General features: G+C 41.7%; 1 protein-coding gene across 1 annotated transcript in view; it reads left to right on the forward strand.

Annotated features, from left to right (window-relative positions):
- Nucleotides 1-21,920, forward strand: part of DHRSX (dehydrogenase/reductase X-linked) — a 984,710-nt gene that overhangs the window by 270,895 nt on the left and 691,895 nt on the right. The window contains exon 3 of the mRNA XM_078657613.1: nt 11,787-11,855. Coding sequence (XP_078513739.1) covers nt 11,787-11,855 — 69 coding nt within the window. The remainder of the gene's footprint in view (nt 1-11,786; nt 11,856-21,920) is intronic.

The following is a 21,920-nucleotide window of genomic DNA, read 5'->3' on the forward strand; positions in this document are numbered from 1 at the left end:
GGATCTGAGTCAATAATGGTATCATAGGGTTTGCGAAATGTCTCTGCCAGTTGATGGGATCTAGATAGTGGTCAGAAGCCGACATGTCTCGTTTGCTTCCATGGGTCATTCATTTCCAAAACATGGCTTGGTCCCCATTATTTGCAGCTATTATAAGCTCTTCCTAAATGCGATCTTCCCAATTTCTTTGGGCTATATTTTGTGTTTTCTTATATTTAGATATTTCTGCTCTAATTGTGAGTATATATTTGCTTTTGAGGGCGCTAATAAGCCGGTCTTTGGCCAATCTACATTCCTTATCATACCAGGGGTTGGATGGCTGGGCCCCTACCTTAGCGGTACCTGTTTTCATCCACGGTTTGGCTAAGCTGGTGGGTCCAAGGAATGAACAGCAGGAAAAAAAAAACAGTTTAGCCAGCAATGCAGTAGACTCATTCAAACTCAAGATGTAAAATGATGGAACATGAATGCATGGCCTCAAAATTGCAACCCCCAAAACAAAGCAATTAAAAAAACAATTATATGTGGGATGCCTTTTGACCAAATGTTATAAATCATGTGTACATAAAAGACCCCAAAGAGTGTATGAATTTGTAAAACATGACTAAATAAATTCATAAATACAAATGAAAAAAGCCACACATGAATACACAACATTCCACCGCAAAAACATAAGTTGGGCTCCTCCTGTGAAAAGAAATAATGCAAACTGTTTGGGTCCACAAACATTCCTCCAACCCATTGTAAGTAGGACTTCACAATATAGATGGAGACCCCAAGGTTCTGCGCTTCAGCCTATGCACTATTTACCTCCCCAGACATGTAGTTACCAGACTGGCTCTAGAACCAGCAGATTCTTTCCTCTGAGACTCTAACAAAGAACAAAAAAGAATTTGAGCATAAAACCCCTTTTCCTTATCCTGCCCCAACACTGCCACATGCCCCACCACACCACCCTTAAAAATCACAGACGCTCCCACACTGCCACCTACCCTGAAACACTACCCTATGTGCTACTGCCATATGCTGGCCTCTACCATTCCACCCACACCCCAACAAACGGACTCCACACCTCTGCACTGTCACACGGGCAGTGGGCTTCAAAATTCAAATAAGCTGCATGCCCTGTATGCGGCCGGCCCAAAAATAAAACATAAACTATGCCCACTGGAACTGCTGTGTGCCCCAAGTGCGGGGGCCAAAAACAAACATTTAAAAGAACAATGCTCACATGGGCCTACTGCGTGCTTTATGTGAGGTGGGCACAAAACAATTTTTTTAAATGCCCCCCTGGGCCTGCTATGTGCACTGTGTGCGGTGAGCCCTAAACAAAATTTTTCGAAAAAACTATGCTCGCCCGTGGGTCCACCGCGTGCCCCATGTGCGCTCAGACCAAAATGAAAATAAACGTTTAAAACAAATGTATGCCCCCCGGCCCACCACGGCCCCCGTGTGCTTAAGGACCAGAACCTGCTGCACATGAGGCACGTGGTGGGCCCAAAACATTAAAAACAATAATGCCACCCCGGACCCTACGCGTGCCCGATGTGCATCAAGCTCAAAGAAAAATATGGCAAACTTGCCCGCCACACACGGGTCATGCGGCATGCCCAAAATATTTTAAAAATCAATGCCACTCTGGGCCGCCGCGTGCCCCATTTGCTGTGGGCCCAAAACAAGAACAATTTCATGCACCTCGGTCCACCTCACAAGAGGCAGGCAGAGCTAATACACTTTTAAAAAATAATGCCACCCTGGCCTGCCGCGTGCCCCGTGTGCGGCGGGCCCAAAAAATAAAATAAAATTAAATGCACCCCATGGCCCGCTGCACACGAGGCATGTGGCAGGCCCAAAACATTTAAAAAATGAATCCCACCCTTGGCCAGCTGCCTTCCCGTGTGTGATGCCCCTACCCCCAAAAAAGCCCTGGGCACAGGAGGTCGAGATAGGGATAACCTACCCAGTGTCCCCCACCCCGGTCTCTAACAACAAGTACAAGGTGAGGGTGAGGTCAGGTGCAGCAGGCTCTCCCTGTCAACAAAGGACTGAATAGCAGAGCAGGTGAGGAGTTAATAAGCACCACCTAACCTGCTTGCTGTGAGACCTTGCTACAATTGGCCCAGTGGCTGTGAGCCACCGCACCAATATATGGGAGGGTCATTTTCCTACAGATTTGTGTAAGAAAGCGCTGGATTTTTAGTAGTAGTAGTAGTACAAAGCTTTATTTCGATATGAAATATCTTAAAAAGCACATTTACAATTAAAATCACAATTCATTTAAGACATACATTAACAAGCATTGGCATAGCCAATAGGTTTCGCTTTTAGGACCTTATAAGTGTTTAGCCGTGCAGCACATTATCCTGGGTGCTGTGCCGCCAGGGATTGAAGTGCTATACAATTACTATACACTGGGTCATGCAGTCTGATTCAGGAATACATGCTTGATCTGTTGACGCTGATCCCCTGGGCATAGTTTTTACTGCATTCAGTTTGTCTGTCCTTCCAGTTTTTGACCTTCATACACCAACTCACTTAACAGCAGATATAACCACATTGCTATTTATAATTCACTCCATCCATCTATTGTCTACTCCCAAGCATCCGTACCAGACAGCAGACTTAAAAATAAAAGTTAATAGGCAGCTGGGTTGTTTCATAATTATAACCACGAACCCAGCACTGCCTTCTCAAGACCCCACCCATCAATCGATAAGAGCAGGATATCCAGGTGCTGAACTGTTCAGTGGGGATTAAACAGTCCACTTACATTTTTTTTTGCTTATTTCATAGTGCATTTTTAAGTGCTTGTGTAGCGCATGGGCACCAATAATTTGCTTCCACAGAGTACATTTTGTCTTTTTTATTTGTGCACTAAATATAGAATACCACATTTACATACATTGCAGTATTGATTAATTTAGTTCATTTCAGTAATGGTTTTTGTGGTTGGTAAAGCTGTGCTTGCCAGCGAGACTATTCCTGAGCGATCAAGTGACCTGGCACCAGTTACGGAGAGCACACCACTTACACAAGGTAGTATTCCATGATGCAATACTACCTGGTAGGCATGCGTCTTTTGGTGCACACAGTTTAAATTCTTAAGATGTATTTGACTGTGCCTAGAAGTACTTCCAGAGCTCTGAGTACATGAACCGGCTTTGGAGAAGTACACTTGCCTGCTAACCCTGAACGAGTTATAATAACTACTGGGTCAGTGCAATGCCCACAGCAAACAGCGTGTGCTGGTGTGATGCAGCGGTAGGCATTCTTGGCAGAGTGGTGCAGTGGAAGGTCACCACGAGCGCAGTGTGACAGGCAAGAGAGTATGTCACGAGTACAGCACCCACCATGGAATTAAAAGCCTCTGGACACAGACTGGGCGAAGAAGCAGTGACGTTTTCAGCTGTGCATGCGGGTGCTAGGGGTGGGTTGGGCTGAAGTCTGCCACCTTCCTTACTTGACTTTATCATGTGATCTTGACCCTTTTCTGGCATCAGTTTGCCTCTCAAGTGAGCATGGGAGTGCAACATGGCACTGTTGATCCATTGATTGCACGGGCAAGGCTCGGCTCACAGGTCACACAGGATATTCTTGGCAGAGGCCTGCACACATGAAACCGCAACCCTCTGACGTCAGCATGGTCTCCCGACCACGTGGAGTAAAGTATGTCCACCACACAGGAGGTTTCCTGGAAAGCTCGCAGGAAAGCTGAGCCGCCCCCACGGAGATATCCGAAGACAAGGATGCAGGGGGAGCGGAGAAGGTTAATCCTTCCAATGACTACAACAAGACCCTCCAAGTACCCATGTTTGACAAATGAAGCCAAAATCTCTGAAAATATCGCAAGACGCAATGAAACTACAAATAAAATATGCCCAAGAACCCATGCTGAGTTGGAGCATATTCGCAAAGTACTATTTTTTTGTAAACCTAACATTTTTGGAACTCTACAACTACAGTGCGTCTAGTGAAAACAAAGCTCCAAATCATCAAAACAAAGCACTTACCTCGGAAGAAATATGACATGCAAGGGATAGCTGTCGCACTGGCCACATGGGCCTGCTGGCCGCGGGCGGGGTTCCTCTCCTCCTGGGCTCTCCTAGATGCAGCAGGGCTCCCTCGCATCACGGGAGCCCTGCAAACCGGCCGCCATGCTTCTTCTTTCTTCCCCCCGGGCTGCGGGGGCGGGCACTTCCGGCCGGCCGCGCTGGGATTGGCCGGCCGGCCAACCACTTCCGGGTCGCTGCGGGCAGCGCAGCGGCCCTTCTCCTTAGGTAGGCAGGCGGGGGCTGATTTTTACGGGCAAATGCCGGGTGGGCACCGGCTTTAGATAACCATTAATCGGGGCGGGAGTGGACACGGACGGCGGGAGGGGGCGGGAGTGGACACGGACGGCGGGAGGGGGCGGGAGTGGACACGGACGGCGGGAGGGGGCGGGAGAGGACACGGACGGCGGGAGGGGGCGGGAGAGGACACGGACGGCGGGAAACGTGCACAGGACAGCGAGGGGGGGGCGGAAATGGACAGCGCATCAGTGAAAGGGGAGGGAACGGGAAAAAACGTAACTCCGCCCTGGGAAAAAATCTCGGGAACGCCCCCGAATCTGGTCCGGCCTTGACGGACAGATGTCTGTTCCAATGGCTAGCCTCCATTTATGGAGCTAGCCAATGGGACAGGGGGGCGTTTTCCATTTTCCTTACTGGAATCAAGAGATTTCTCTGGAGGCGGAGCTAAGAGCTCCGCCCTCCAGCGAAACCTAAAAAGCACTTTGACAAGAATCCAAGAATGATAAAAATGTATTAAACCAATTACAGCTTTGAGCAACGCTGGATTTTTACAAAAGTGCCAATTTCACAATTTTATAGCAAATCGTGAAATCCTGGAAGGTCTGTTTTTAAACACAAGGGAGCCTATTCGCAAAGGTAAATTTACACATGTAAATTACTACAAGCACATTTACTTTTACACTTCTGGGTAGCTCAACTACTTTTAGGTACTCACTGTTTTAGAGTGGAAAGTTACTCAAAATTGTAGACTCCTATGTCTCCATCTGCTTTAACCAGGTGGTGGAGCCGAGTTTATAAGTATGTAGTTACTACTTACATTTTTCTCACCTAAGTGAAAATCTCAAGCGTCTACATATTTATATCAGCATAAAGCATCCTTTGCACATTGATAACACACAAAAGTGGAAATGCAGACATGTATCTCTCACATAAAGGCGCACATGCGCACCTGGCATATTAGAAAACAATGTTGTTTGTATACCTTTTCCATTCATAGATATTTGTTTTGCATGGATTAGCTTGAGACATAACTGCATTAGTTTCAAATTCTGCAGCATTGAGAATTGCTATATTTTGAGCAAAACAGGCGCCCAGGGGCACACTGTTGAATTGAACTTAGTGTTCATTTTTTTAACACGAAATCATTTTTGATTAATTCTATATCAGTCCGTTCCATAATGAACCCAGTTGGGATATTCATTTTTTTTTCATTTGATAACTTTATTTCGGCCAGAAGACCATAAAAGTGCAATAAAATATATACAGGCACAACAGTAAAATCAGAAATACAGTTGAGTTAAAAAAAGTATTAAACAATGAGTTATCAAAGGATAAATGTATGTTTTTTGCTGACGCAAACAGGCCTAAAACCCCTTTGCAACCACAAAAAATCGTCGTACATCTGGCTCTTAGTGCTTTAGGCCTTTTCAGGGACCTGTCTCTAGGATGGAATACCCTTATGATTAGGACTGGGACAAGTCTGAAAATACTTTGCGTATTGAATGTTAATGTAAAATATTCTGAGCATTTCTTCTAACAGTGTATCACTGTAATTTCATGATTGTTCCCACAGAGCACAGCTTGGTTTTCAACCAGGATAAATTATGTGTTTGGGATAAAAAGACTCATATCTCTGTTTAAAGGTTTTAGGTTCATCTCCTTCTTGGTGACATTTAACATTTGGAGTGATAAGACACATCTTGCTTTTTTAGTGATCTCACATGAGAAGAAAATGGGAAAGGTTAAATTGAGAATTGCAGTGCACAACACTAATAATAGTGATTGTTCAGTGAAATTACTCTCCTTTTTTATTCACATGAGTCTCAAACTATTGAGCGCTCATCTCTCGCTCAAAAATTAAAATCACAAAATAGTAAATGGACACCAATTGCCCTTTGGTGATGTAAATGCGTCAAACACTCCAGTTCTTTGAATTGTCAAAGGATATTGACAATATTCAGGGTGGCGATCATGAGAGCACTATGCAGAGATATCCAGCTTTTACATTTGTGGTAATCACAAGCAATTACAAAAATAAAAAGCGAAAAAAACAACAAGAATCAGCAGCAAACATAAAGCTATGCTGCTATGCGGTGTGTGCAATGACTGAGATTTATGGGAGGAATTTGACCATTAGGAAGGTTTTAGCTTCCTTTTTGAATATTGACAGAGAGGGTATTCTTCTGACCTTAGGCAGCAACAAGTTTCAGATTCTTGGTGCTGCCCCAGAGAAGGCTTGAACTTATGTGTTTTCCTTTCAGAAGCTGGGTGGTTGGAGTACAAAGTCTCTGGCGGACCTGGAGTTTCTGGCTCCTCCAGAAACCAAGATTTTCTGGGCAAGATATCCAGGGGAATTCGAGTGTAGCACTTTGTGCATCATACATGCCACTTTAAGTTGGATTCTGGCTTCAAGGGGAAGCCAGTTTAGTGCCTTCAGGGGCAGTGAGATGTGGTTGAATATTTATGAGCCTGTTAAGAGTCTAGCGGTGGCATTGAGGCAAGCTTTTAGGGGGCCATAGGGATCTTGGGTAGGCCAGAGAGGGTTGGGCATCGGTATACGATTCTGGAGGTAACTAATGCCTGAACTGCCATTTTTAGGTCCGAAGCATCAAGGAATGGTTTTCCCAAGTAGCTCAGGTGAAACCTGGCATTTTTGACCATTGAGTTGATGTGGTCTCGCATATTCAGGTTGCTGTCCAGGGTTTTTCAAAGAGATTTGGCTGATTCCACTATGATCGGTGTGCAGTTTAGTGCTGTGATCCTCCTGGTCCATTCCAATATGTCAGTGGTGCTTTTAGGGGGGAAGATTAGAAGGAACTAATTTTTTTTTTTAGCATTTAGTTTGAGCTGGTTGCTGGCGAGCCATTGTACAGTCAGCTTTAGGGCTTCATTTAAAGAGGTGATCTCCTCTAGGGATGAGATTTTGATGTAGATCTGAGTATCAAAGGCATACATGTGGAAAGAGATTTTGGTGGTACGCAGTATTTCAGCTAACGGTTTAAGGTAGAGGTTGAAGAAGGATGGTGAGAGAGTTGAGCCTTGGGATACTCGAATCGTTATCGGGGAAGGAGCAGATAGATTACGGTTGACTAAGAATCTCTGGGAGTGGTTCCGGAAGAAGAATCTAAACCATTTGAGAACGGTCCCCCCTACTCCCATCCTGTATTCGAGGCTTTCAAGTAGTGTCTCGTGGTTGACTGTGTCGAATGCTGATGATAGGTCCAATAGAATGAAGAGACATGTTTTGCCTTGGTCGAGGGCTTAAAGAGTGTCATCTACTATATGGGGAAAAGTTGTTTCAGTGCTGTGACCAGGCCTGAAACCAGATTGGTATTCGTCTAGCCGGTTTAAATGAGCAACGTGTTGGCTCAGTTAATGTTGCACACATTTCTCAAGTACTTTCGCTAGAAGTGGAATATTGTATATTGGTCTGAAATTGTCTGGAATAGCAGGATTCAAAGTTGTTTTTTTTAAGATGGGGATGACTTGAACGGCATTTAGAGAGTCAGGTATGGAATCTTCTCATAGGGAAGCATTGATCATTTTTGTTCAAATGGTAATGATAAATAGGTAGGTCGCAGCCAAGCAGTTGGAGGGGAGCGGGCCATTAAAGTGGTTATTCGGTTTTATGGAGGATAGAATTTTCGAGATGGAATGGTCTTCATATAACTTGAAAGCAGACCAGTGCGCACGGTTTTTGGGTGTTGCCTGGGGGGTGAGTAGAGAGATGACTCCCGGAAAGAGGAGGTCGGATGCTAGCGTCAGAATTAAGCTTGTTTCCTAAGGAGTTAATTTTGGCAGTAAAGAAGAAGGAGAACTCCTCACAGGTTATTAGGGACTTTGTAGTTTATTTGGAGGTTTTAGTAAGTTTGTTAGATAGATGTTTTACCATTTCAAAGAGCTTACAAGGTCTGTTCTTAGCGTTTTCTAGGTCCGAGCTAAAGAACTCTTTTTTTGATTTGAAGATTTTCTTGTTGTATGCATTTTTCGTCTTTCGGAGAAGTTTTAGAGGGAGGCAGAGAGGTGCTGTCTCCAGTTTCTTTCTGTCAGCCGAAGAATTCTCATTTCATTGTTGAGGGATCCGTTGAACCAGGGATTTTTGTCTTTGATTTGAGATCTTTTTAGCTTTAACGGATCAATTATGTCAGACATAGTTGAGTTGTAGTGCTCTGTTAGTTCGTTGACCTTTGATAACTTTGTAGGGGGGAGATCATGCTCTCAACACGCAGCCAGCTTCTCGAGGTCTAGGCTCTTTGTGTCTCTAAGCCAGAGTTTCTGTTTCACTGGTTACGCTGGCCTTTTCTTGTGGACACCAGGCATTGGGAAGATAATAGCTTAGTGGTCTGACCAGTCGAATGGATCTCTTGAGTTAAAGCCTGACGGCTGTTGCCTTGGAAATGATCCAATCCAGCTTGTAGCCTTTCGTGTGAGTTGGTAGTGTGCAGGCTTGAATAAGTGTTGGTCAGCAAGGAAGTCTTTGAAGGCGTGGACCTGAGGGTCATTGAGGTCGTTCCAGTGAAGAATAAAGTCACAGAGGAAAATGTCATTGGAGGGGAAGGAGACCTTTTCTGTAATGATTTCCATAAGGTGGTCCATGAATGTGTTGTTCTTACCTGTGGGGTGGTAGAAGATGTGAAGATGTGCAGTTTGCACAACGAGGTAGAGTCGTTACATATGGAGAGTGCGATATATTCGCAGGAGTCAGTGGGGTCGGAATGAAGTTCTGTGACTGAGAGGTTGGAGTGGTAGATGCAAGCAATACCATCCCCTTTTTTAATTTTTTTGCCAAGCCTTACGATGTTGTCATTTGGAGGGACGATGAGTTATTGAGCCATGATTCGGTTGCGATTGCTATGTCAGTGATGATGTCGTAGGGATGCTTCTCTGCTGATCGGCAGTTAAGTAGGAGGCGGAGAGTGGTGGGTCAGGTTTGTGTTGTGAGTTAGGGAGGATAAGGGTACTTGCGCCACGTTATTTCTGTTTACTCCTCTGTTACGTAGAGTTGATGATCTATTAGAGTTGATAGAGACTGTATGAATTATGTATTCATCTTTCTTGTCTGGAGGACAGGGAGCATCAGGTGTGGGCTCATAGGATAAGAGGAGGGCTAGAGTTTCGTCCTCCGTGAGGTAGTTGGGATGTTTGTGAGGGCGAAGGTGTCTATTGGCCAGCGGCAAATGTTGAAGGAAGGGCTTGGTTAGTGGGAAAAGAACAGATTTATGGGAGCGCTTGATTTTCTAGAGAGTGTGTTCAGTGAGGTGTAGGATGCTCTTCAAATCGAGAATAGATTTATGGATGCTCTGAGCTATGTTGGCTGCTGTAAGGTTCAGAGTTTCAAGGTCCATTAGCGAAGGATGCACTTGTGGATAGAGGACCTGTGGATTAGGACTTGTTCTGCTGCCATAAGATGTGAGCCTGGCTTAGTACAATACAGCTTTTTCGGTATGAACTGAGCAGGTTGATTCAAGGGTCAGGAGCTCATACCTAGGGGGAATTGGGTCACACCCCTCAGGCAGGTGCCTCCCAGATGTCAATTATTGGGACTTATCTATTAATGAGATAAACCCAGGTGCATAAACTTAATTTACAATTCCAACATTTCTATTTCCTGAGACTAGTTGTCAAAGGCAGGCAGAACGTCGCCAAATAAATGAGCTATTCTGCGTTTTCGGATGCCTTGTATTTCCTCCTCTCTCAGTACCAGCCCATCAGTACTGACCCATTGCATCATTTCTATTTTTCGCCAAATGTGAGATGGCTTCCCACCACCTTCCATGTCATTGCTGTTGAATTTTTGGCTAACACCAACGCTAAATCCAGGAATCAATTAACTAGCCATTTATCTTAGGCATTGGAATAGTCCTAACAACCATGCTTCCAGCATGCACAAGTCAGTCCTACACAGTGTAACCTCAAGATGCTGTATTACTTGTACTCAATATGTAATGATTAGGGGACAGTTTCATACCAAATACACAACGGGTGCATATGATTGAATCTCCCAAACACTCCTCATTGAGATTTTATTGTGCTAGGTAGGTATGATGGAAATAATTAAGTTGTGCATATTTAAATATGGTGTTCCTAGGAACCTTCTAAGGGCCTAATTATGAGTCTAGCGGTCCTCAAACTGCCAGACCCGTGGTGAGGCGGCAGTGGCAGTCTTACGACTGCCACATTACAACCCTAGTGGTCTTGGCGTACTGGGACCGCCAACTCCGCCAGGGAACTACTTTTCCCTGACGTTGACGAGGTGGTCCAGAGGCATTCATATGCCTGGTGGGACCGCCGTGGTCTCACCAAGCATATTACGAGTTTCCTCTCCCCCAAGATTTTCATGGGGGTTCTTCCTCAATGAAAATCTAGGTGGCGAGGATACAAAGGGGGACCTAAGTGATCCCCTTATGCCTCACAACCTGTGGATTCACAAAGGGGAGCACAACATGTGCCCTCCATCTGCATGCACAGAGGTTCCAGCACAGCGTGGACTTTTCAGTCCATGCCGTGCTGGAACTGTTTATGACATTCCCATTACGGTGCCTATTTTATAGGCTCCACTGTGGGAACGCCAAAGGAATCGCCCTCCAATGACTAAAAAAGGTATTATAAGGCGAGTGTTCACACACAGGTTTGGCGGTGGGGCGGGACCGCAGTTGCACCGTCAAACTCATAATCGCCCCCTTAGTGTAAGCCAGAACGCTCTCCCATTCCTTGCTACCAATTTCTTCCCCCGAGATTGGTTTCCCAACGCGTCTTAGTTTTGCCAAGACTTGTTTTCAACATCTTATTTAGTGTTTTCTAGCACCAGGTAATCAGGTCACACTCGGCTCCAATCGTAACTTGAGGCTGTAGAAGATCATTTTGTGAGGGTGTTTGTATACGTGTGCACTAGAAGTCCCAAAATGCATGCATCAGAGCTCCATAGGTTAACAACTGATCGGGTAGATAATACTCTTTGATCATTATCTATCTCTAAGGGAATAATTTCCTGGCTGAGTAACACTCCCCCACATTAACAATTCCCACCTCATCCCATTGTAGGATTTGCTTGGTGGTAAAGAACTTCTGCCCATGGGGAAGCTTAACTAAAGGCATGGCAGGAGCATACAATTGGCAACTTGAAGTTTTTATTTAATACAGCGCCTCCAACGTTTTCAGTACTGTTTTTTATTGATCATTAGTTTTCTATGTGACTCTGTTTCTTTATATACTCAAGGTATCTTCAGTGACATTTACATCTGCTCATGGGAGCAGGTGATAGTTGGTGTTGCTGGATGAAGGGAGACAGTGGCATAGCTTGTCTATTAATTTACATGGTTATCATTGAGAGTGAAGACAGGGTCTGACCATGCACTTACCTTACACTGAGTCACCCATGTCTTCCTGCTGATAGACTCTGAGTGTGTAATTGCTACTAATATGTTGATTTGTTTAATATGTGCTCATGTAAATGTTAGAAGTTTTACTTGACACCCTGTTCTTTGTTCATTTTAACAGCTGGAAACAATGACTGTGAAGGCAGCGAAGCAGTAAGAACTATTAAGGAAGAGACACAGAACGAAAAAGGTAAATGTATATATCATGATTCATGATATATCTCATGATATCCCTTTCCTATAATATGTGCTGGAAATGGTTTTGTTAATTTTGTTAGAAGGGCATAAGAGATGCCTCTTTTTTGACCGAGTGCTACATTATGAAAACTAGAACACGTTAAAACAACATTTAAATTAATTTCTTTCTTACACTTTTGAAATCAAAATTCCAAAATACAGTTTATCTAAAAAATGCCATTTTACTACACTTTTGTTATCCGTCTGTTAGTGTCCTGTCCCATTCAGCTCTCCTGAAACTCGCAGACTCTTACCTTACCATACAGTCGCGGGTCCTTACACCCAACCTAGATGATTAACACTTTGACAAATGTCTTTCACTAGTTCCCACCTCTGCTGCATAGGACCAGTAGGGTAGCACTTGATCACCTGGGTGTAGAATACACTGTAAGGCAACTCAGCATTTACACCTTGTGTGCATGATAAGACAAAATGCAACATTCTAGGACATTGCTGGTATTGTATATCTCTACGATGTGTAGGAAGTAGTAGAGCATTGTTAATAAAGGATAATCTTTTTCCTAATTGAAACCATGTTTTGGATTGACTTGTGTAGGATATCTGTGACATCCATGTGAGCATGTACCATAATATTTTCTGCACAAAAAAGCTCCTCTCATGACAAACTGTGACAAAATCATGAGTGCTGCAAAAGACTAGTACAGCATCACAAACATGATATTCAAGATCAGGCAAAGAACAGAAGGGATTCATGCCTATCTTTCCAAATACTGCTGGCCCTTACCAAGACAGCAAATTCGAAAATGGCTTGATGTGCCCCCCATCTTACATATAAAAGCTTACATACAAAGATTTTTTTTATGAAGCACTTGATGTTAATTTATACAATGTTAATTAACAGACTAACAAATAAATATTTTCTTCTACCAAGATCTCAGAAGTATATTAGATAGGCTGTAAAAGTTTATAAACCACTCTTGTGAATGAAAATCACAAAGAACATAGGGACCAATTCCGATGTCAGTCTGAAAGCCTCCGAACGCTTGTTTGAAACTTTCTGACCATGGTTGGAGGCTTTCTGACCGCCAGGGTAGGTTTGTGGTCTGACTGCCAAGTTACGTTGTTGGCGGTCAGAGCATGAACTGGTCGGTCATTCCGATGTGGTTCTGACCGGCTCTTGGAGTCTTTCGGCTGTTCGGAACCACACTGTGATCCCCTATGGATGGTATTTCGGCCATGGCCATCAGGATTATGATGTTGGTTTCTCACAGCCTTTCTGTGCTGGCCTTTCTGACACGGAAAGGCTGTCAGAAAGCAACTTTGGGGGCCCACAGCAGGGACACAGTGCCTCCGCGGCCTACGGTTGGTGGCTGAGGGGGTACTTAGGGTGTCCCCCTGTAAATCCATGCACTCTGTGGCAGGCACGATGAGGTGTCTGCCACAGGGTGCATGGTTTTAAACATGCACCCATTTCTTCATGGGAGCCTGGATTACAGCGTTTTAAAGCTGTAACACAGGCTCCCATATAAAAATGTGAGTATCCGACTGAACCGTGTTTGATCGCATCTTAATCAGGCGGCCGGAAGCGCTGACTGTAGGTTGGTCGGTCAAGAGACCGATAAGGTGTCGGTCAGAGGCTACTCTGACTGAATTCGTAATAAGCCCCAAAATGTTTAATATCTATATTAATAAATAGGTTTAAGTAATTGGAAATTGAGGATAAATAGAGTGATAGGCTAAATGTATACATTACTATTATTCACAGATAACTCAATCCTCATTGTTGATTCTTGGCACTTTGCTAAAGGTATCATTATATTATTACATAATTGGCAAACGAGGGGAATGACTAATCAACAGAAATGCATCATTTTTTGGCCATAATTCTCCATGGGAATAACGCGTACGACTTTATAAAATAGCATTGTCTTTTATTCAGACTAAATTCATAAATGTTGATTTAACAGGCATCTGCAAAGGAAAGAGTTTGTGCATTGAAACTTTTTATTCAAATTACATTTTTAATTTGTTTGAAAAAAATCATATCTGTTCATTTACCTTGCTCCCTATTTTGTTTTCAAATACTTCTAACTTTTTGTAGGTTAGTGCGTTTTCCTGGCACATTCTTCACAATGTCAGTCTATTAGTTCTTCTTTGCACAATGGGATGAAGCTGTGTTGAGGACTTCCTTCTTTTTTTGTGCTAAAGATATGGCAAACATACTTTATGGGAGTTTCCCATATAACATGTGTTTGTTTCTGCCATCATGCCCATAGGCTTTAAAATTGTATGGTATGGTTGCTATGCTACCCAAATATTTGCTCAAGCCTCTACTATGTTCAACATCCTGATTAGGACTGTTAAAAACATAACCATTTGTCTGTTGTTGGCAGCCCTTCTGTGTCTGTGCGTATCCCATTCCTGTTTTGCAGAATCAAGAATGGTAGGCGTATGCCCTAATAGATGTGATTTATCCACAAAACAAATCCCCCATTATGGCAGAATTTCCATGTGAGTAAGTCTACTCCAGACAGAGACGAGCCATATGAAAATTAGACTTGGTCCTGCTCAAGCAGAAACAGCTGAGTCTGACCTGCCAGGACATGTCCCCTCTTGATGAAATCACAAGCAAATAAAGATCAGTTTCGACTTTGTCAATTTCATCAGTGAGGGGCAGCTTCAGTTCTACACCACAGAAGGCACGAGTACCTCGAAACCATCTAGAGGATTCAGAACAGCAATGATGGACTGGAATGCGGCCAAATTAATTGTCAGTGATAAAATGAATTCAAGCATTCCACCCCTTAAATTTTTGTTTCCCTAAGTGTGAAGAACTATGTGCTAAGGGGATCACTGACTAAATATCGAGGGACAAAATATAGACTACCCAAAATATCGATGCCAAAATATCGACAGACAAAATATCGAATTCCTATCTACAAACAGGTAAGTACCAAAATATCGAATCCAAAATATTGTTTAAAAATATATACTTTGTAAAAATATCGAATTTCTTAAAAATAATGTAAAATTAAAAAATATTAAAAATAAATAGCTAAAATATACTTAAAAATACTTAAATTACCTTAAAATTATTAAATAATTAATTTAACTTATAAAAAAACCATACAATCATATATGTTAAAACATATATATATATATATATATATATATATATATATATATGTATATATATTAACATAATATTAATAAAAATACACAATATTATTACCGTAGGATAGCGGGAGTGTAAAACTTACTATTCCCACTCCTGGAATTGCAACAGTAGGGAAAGCGTTGGATAGCGTAGGGGTAAAAATTACTATTCCCACTCCACAGAGTGCAACAGTAGGGAAAGCGTTGGATAGCGTAGGGGTAAAAATTACTATTCCCACTCCAGAGAGTGCAACAGTAGGGAAAGCGTTGGATAGCGTAGGGGTAAAAATTACTATTCTCACTCCATGAGAGTGCAACAGTAGGAAAGCGTTGGATAGCGTAGGGGTAAAAATTACTATTCCCACTTCAGAGAGTGCAACAGTAGGGAAAACGTTGGATAGCGTAGGGGTAAAAATTACTATTCCCACTCCAGTGAGTGCAACAGTAGGGAAAGCGTTGGATAGCGAGGGGTAAAAATTACTATTCCCACTCCAGAGAGTGCAACAGTAGGGACGGCGTTGGATAGCGTAGGGGTAAAAATTACTATTCCCACTCCAGAGAGTGCAACACTAGGGAAAGCGTTTGATAGCGTAGGGGTCAAAATTACTATTCCCACTCCAGACAGTGCAACAGTAGGGAAAGCATTGGATAGCGTAGGGGTAAAAATTACGATTCCCACTCCAGAGAGTGCAACAGTAGGGAAAACGTTGGATAGCGTAGGGGTAAAAATTACTATTCCCACTCCATAGAGTGCAACAGTAGGGAAAGCATTGGATAGCGTAGGGGTAAAAATTACTATTCCCACTCCAGAGAGTGCAACAGTAGGGAAGGCGTTGGATAGCGTAGGGGTAAAAATTACTATTCCCACTCCAGAGAGTGCAACAGTATGGAAAGCCTTGGATAGCGTAGGGGTAAAAATTACTATTCCCACTCCAGAGAGTGCAACAGTAGGGAAAGCGTAGGGGTAAAAATTACTATTCCCACTCCAGTGAGTGCAACGGTAGGGAAAGCGTTGGATAGCATAGGTGTACATTTTACTATTCCCACTCTAGTGAAAATAAATTAATATAATTCACATAATTATCAATTCATCAATTAATAAAAATTAATTACCAATTAAGAATTAATTAATTACCAATTAATAATTAATTAACAATTTATTCAAAATAAATTCCAATAAATAAATTAACATATTTAATTAATTATAATTAAATTACTTCCAACCCTATTCCCCTATAAACCCACAACCCGCTACAGAAAATAAATTAATATTATTCACATAATTATCAATTAATACAAATTAATTATCAATTAAGAAGACTTAATTACCAATTAAAAATTAATTAACAATGTATTCAAAATAAATACCAATAAATTAGTTAACATATTTAATTAATTATAATTAAATTACTTCCCACCCTATTCCCCTATAAACCCACAACCTGCTACAGAATAAAATTACGCAAAAATTAAATAACATAAAATTAATTACTTAAAATAAATTACAAAAAAATATACACTTTTTACTCATATACTAACATACAAAACACTTAAAAAAATTTGATATTATTAAAAATGCGATATTTTTAATAACCTATATTATGTACTTCGATATTTTGACTTTCTATATTTTTAAGATCGATATTACATTACTTACCTTAAAAACGATATTTTTGATGTCTATATTCTGTCCATTCGATATTTTGTCCATTCTATATTTTGGAGTCGATATTTGTGTTACTCGATATTTTGGACTCGATATTTTGACCATATACCGTGCTAGGGGCATGCCCTGATGTAGCAAGCCTACACAGCTCTTCAAAATATTACTGAGCTATGTAAATAGGCAGTTACATTGTTGTTTCTCTGGTAAGTGTGCTGTTCAGTACCACTGACAGAGGAAACAGTTCTCTTTGTGTTGCAGTTCACCTCTCTCCATTTAACCATAACAAAATGTCATCATTAGATTTTGCCTACAGTGCATCACCTTTACCACAAGCACAAAAAGACAGACTGTGAACTGGGGAACTGGAATTAGCAGGGTACAGTAACTTGAATCACTAAAATTGCACTCTGTCCTTGTGATGCTAATTCCATTAACAGATGCATGCAAGGGATCTGCCTTTGCTGTTTTTACTGCAACCTACTGAACCCAAATCAGAACACAAACCTTTACCTCCGTCTTTGGGAAAGAACTACTTCCACTGCTACTGCCACAAATACTTCCACTCCTCCATTTTACTGTCATACAGTCCACAATTAGACCTACTGGAATGAGGCATTTTGCTATATCTAGATCTGTGTGCTAACTTTAGTTTACATTCTGCTCTTTTAAATATATACATTACTCCAGCCATTGTATGGACTTAATGACTGGTACTAGGAGGACCGAAGTACGACACGTTATTTTCAAGTATGATTGGAACATTTTGAATAGGTTTGGTCACCTTAGTGACCTTAATGCACTGAATTGAGTGGCACATTGTGGAAATAATTGCAAAGACAATACAACCCAGTCTCCACCCTTCATTAGTAATAACACTTCACAAGTGAAGGATGGTAATCCGCTTAGTGAGGGCTTGATAGCTCCATCACAGCAGACCTTGAAAGGGAAACCCTTAGGTAATAAAGGGATTAGCCATCAATTAAAGATTATCTCATGGACCATTGCAGGTTTGCGTACAAACATTGTGCTATCTGATTTGCGGGATATGTTAGCTGTTTATGATATTATCTGTTTTCCGGAAACATGGGAAGTGCAGGGACACTTTATTGATGGTTTTTCTCTTTAGCATACACATGCCACCGCCTCACCTGGAGGGCGGGCAAAGGGAGGTTTGGCCATCTATATTGTCAATATCTTTTCTGGGAAAGTGATTGAATTGATACAAAATGCCCTGTTTTTCCAACTACTCTTATGTGATATCCATGAATATTGGGATTTAAAAATATATATTTTTATTAGATTTTATTGCTTCATTAAGGAAAAAATACCAAGCATACCTAAGGAAAGCAAATTGTCATGTAACATCATGCAAGTTTATCTTACCATAAAATGTATATTTAATACCATTTAACACAGGTCGCCCTTTCCTCATAAGGCTTTAAATCCATCCCCTACATCCATCCTGTCCGGACTATCTACTCCTTTCAAATTCTAAAATTAAGTTAAAAAATGTACAGCTCTCTAGCCCAAATTATGCACGTGGGAAAAAATATATGCTGGAACTATCTGTGGCAAGTATCAGCATGTCGGCCAACAGTGCAAAATGTATTAATCCTTTCCTTTATCCGTAGGCCATACATTTTGGCAGAAAACCCAAGACAATTAAAGAGTAATGATTTTTACTTTTGGATAAAACTTTTTGAGGTATGTAAGACTATTTAAGTGTATCCCTCTTACCCCAATCAAATTAGAGATATACAATATTTTGCAAAGTTGTTGAATTTCACCCTTGGTGTTGTTTGGAAAGTTTCACGATTTTCCTTTGTTTTCACCAGTGCAAGGATTTTTATTTTCTAGTAGCCCATTTGTTTTTAGGTCGAGCCTGGGCAGCGCATGCGCTGCTCTGCGAGGCATGCTGTTTTGGAGTATGGCTGTGAAGCCCCGCCCACTGTTTGCCCATATTTGCTATTGGCTTGTGTCATTGTCCTCTGTAAATGCTTGCTTTTGATTTATTAATACGCTTGTTAGTCTCTCCTTAGTACAGCCTTGTCTTCATTTGTAACCTTCATGATGAGTGGCTCTTTTACTTCGGTTGTTACAGAGTATGTCTTATTTAGTCTTTAAGCACTATTTTTTTTAATGAGTTTCTCCTACTGCAGGCATGACATGTTTTCCTGCAACATTCAGTGCACCATGAGCGCTTTCACTTTCCAAGCAGCCCGGGACAATGTCGGCCGCTTCTTTGAAGTGAAATAGGTTTTGCATTGACAAGAGTTTGAGCTATTGGAATTGGAAATGACAATGCCTTTTATTTATGTATTAATTACCAAAACAGATAAATAAAAGGCATTGTCATTTACAATGGAAATAGCTTAAACTCTTGCAAATTTGAGACCTATTGCATTGCAAATGCTTGTTGATATAGAAGTCAGCCAAGCCAACACCACTCGCAAAGTGCAATTCACATTAGTTGCATGCTTATTAGTCCATGGTGGAAAATGTATGTACATTTTTCATCATTTTGCAGAGCTGTTCTGTGCTCAGTGGTGTTGCAGGTTAGACTAAGAAAACTGTACTCTGCTAAGTTTATAATCTGCAAAATAATTTTTTTAAGTTAACCGCTTAACCGTGGCACGAATTCCGCTGCGTTGTGGCGGTTTTAATGAGTGGGCGGGGCCGCGTCGGCCAACGCATGTGCGCAGCACTTCGGAGGTAGTGCTTGCGACGGGCGTTGGCTGACGGGAGCACTTAAGGGGTTAAACAAGGATATGTGTGACATGATTCATCACAAATTTCACCATTTTCGAATAAATATAACAAAGCGAAAAAATGAAATTTATTAGGTAAATTGTAAAATTTCCATAGACTCAGGGTTTTAGGTGGGCAGTGTCCCTCCGGGTTTCAGACCCAGCAGTAATTAAAAACAGACATTGAAATGGACCTCTGTAGGGGCCTATAATTCTGTCCTTTAAAGCAAAACACTCTAATTGGGGGAGGGGATTGATGCCTGTACAAACCAGACTATGCCAGCGTTGTAGTTCCTGTTCACATTTGCCTTGTCCTGCATTCCTTAAGAGTGTTTGATGTTTCATCGAAGTTGTGGTTTTGGAGTTTTTTGTGCAGCATATTAACATTGTATCTAGGTTTCTCTGAGGTCAGACTGTAGGTACGTATTTATAGCAGGCCACAATAAAGAGCTCCGCAGTTGAAGCTGAAGGCAGTGTGAGTTTCTCACAATGTCTTTCAGTAGGCCATAAAGTAGTTCTGAATATGTGCTCATGCAATCACTGGCCTCTCTGCAGATCGCACAGAGCAATGGTCATATGTGCCAACTGGAATTGTGATTCTATGCCAAAGTGTGGGAAAGAGGTACACAGCTGTTGAAACATTTACATTGCAAAAGTAAAAGAGAATTAACTGCTAACAGGTTAGTGAGTGCCTTCCGTGTGTGGGGACAGTAAAGTGAAGTAGATGCAAGGAAGTACATGCAGGAAAGGGTGAAAAGAGGGTGATGATGAGGAAAGAGATGAGGTGTGAGATGTGAAAATGTAGGATTTCTCATAGACGTGGGAGAAAAGGGGCATATGTGTGTAGCAGAGAGACCACGTTGGAAAGTAGTGTGACTGGAAGAAAGGGAATGTTTGAGACTCCCAGAAGACTACCACCCCTTCCACAGATCTTTAAATGTTTAATTACTCATATTTTCAAAACTGAACGATTTTTCAGTTCTAATTATTCACAACAAAATCATTGTGGCCACTCATGTATCTAATACTGGTAACAAGCACTGGCAAAGTCAATAGGTTTGACTTGGTTTAGATGCATGTCTGTTACTGTGTGATATGTCTTCAACGAAAGCCTAAACAGAGACACCAAAATACTGGTAGGATGGTGTTATGCGAAGCACAGGATTTTACTTTACATATTTTAAGCCACACACAATTAATTATATAGGCCATGCCCCTTTCAATGGATTCCTAGTTATGCATCTTGGGCTACGCCCCTTTTAGAGTCCCCATACTTTTTCATCCCACTTAAAGCCCTGCATAACCATTATGAAGACTGCAAAACCTTTGCAAAAAATATCCAAGGTCTAAATCCTACAGCATATTTATGTCCCTATGGGATTGCACATTTTACAATGTTTAGCAGGACAAAAAGCCCCATTTTGGGGGGTATGATCAGTATATTTTTAAAATCTCAGTTATTCATGGATGTCTTTTGGGGTAGTGATTGGTCTTAACTGCGACCTCTCACTTGCTCCCTGCTACTCCTGGAACTTCCTTTGCGACCCCTGGCCTCATAGGAGGCAAACACTTTGCCCCCTCTGAGGCCAGGGGTCGCAAAGAAAGTGCCAGGAGTAGCAGGGAGCAAACTAGGAGCCAGGCTACACCCAAATGACTTCTATGCAGTTGTTCAAAATCTTTTAGATGGTTTAGCTCAGAAAAGTTCTCAAACCTATTAGCTTTTATTATTGTAATGGACTTCAATTTTCATAAAATACCTCTCGGTCCCATATACTTTCAGAATGAGCGTATCTAGGAAGGAAATTGCCAATAACTGTGTAGTGGAAGCAGTATGTTCTCCCAGCTATCAGTGTAGCTTTCTAATTTATTTTGCTGTGTCCCTTGAGCTTGTGTGTCAGCCTTTTAAAATCTCAACAACGAGGGCAAGCTGTTCTGCCCTTTCTTCACGATCTGAGAGTGACGTTTTCTGTCTCTTTCCTTTTTTGTCAGATCGATGAATACTTTTTGATTATGTACAAGTGAGATAAATTGAAATTGTCTGACACCTCTCTCTCCCTCTCTCTCTCTTGAGTCATTTGTGAAGCTAGAAAATGCAAACTTCCATTGTCTTGCTGCATCCTTGTCTTTTGCACATGTGTGGCCCAGTGGTCAGGGGTAAGGCTAATAAATTCTGATTTTTATCTCAGCCTAATGGGCTCTTGTCACATATTTTTCACAGGGCTTTTAGCCTAAATGCATTGAAAGAGCAGACATCTTCAGCAGGTGCAATAAGGTTGTTCTAATTGTTGTACTTGTTTTGAGAGTTAGAAGGCATTTAATGAAGGCAACGATTACATTAAATATATATATTTTATTACTTTTGTTCATGGTCATCAGGGGTGTGGAATTTATTAAAATATCTACTTGTCCATGGGGCAGGTTGCTTCATAAATCTACTTGTCCTGTAACAAAATCCACTTGTACCTTTGCTGCCATAATTTGTCGCAGA

This window comes from Lissotriton helveticus, chromosome 8 (genome assembly GCF_964261635.1).
Source record: "Lissotriton helveticus chromosome 8, aLisHel1.1, whole genome shotgun sequence".
In the NCBI taxonomy this organism is placed as follows: domain Eukaryota; kingdom Metazoa; phylum Chordata; class Amphibia; order Caudata; family Salamandridae; genus Lissotriton; species Lissotriton helveticus.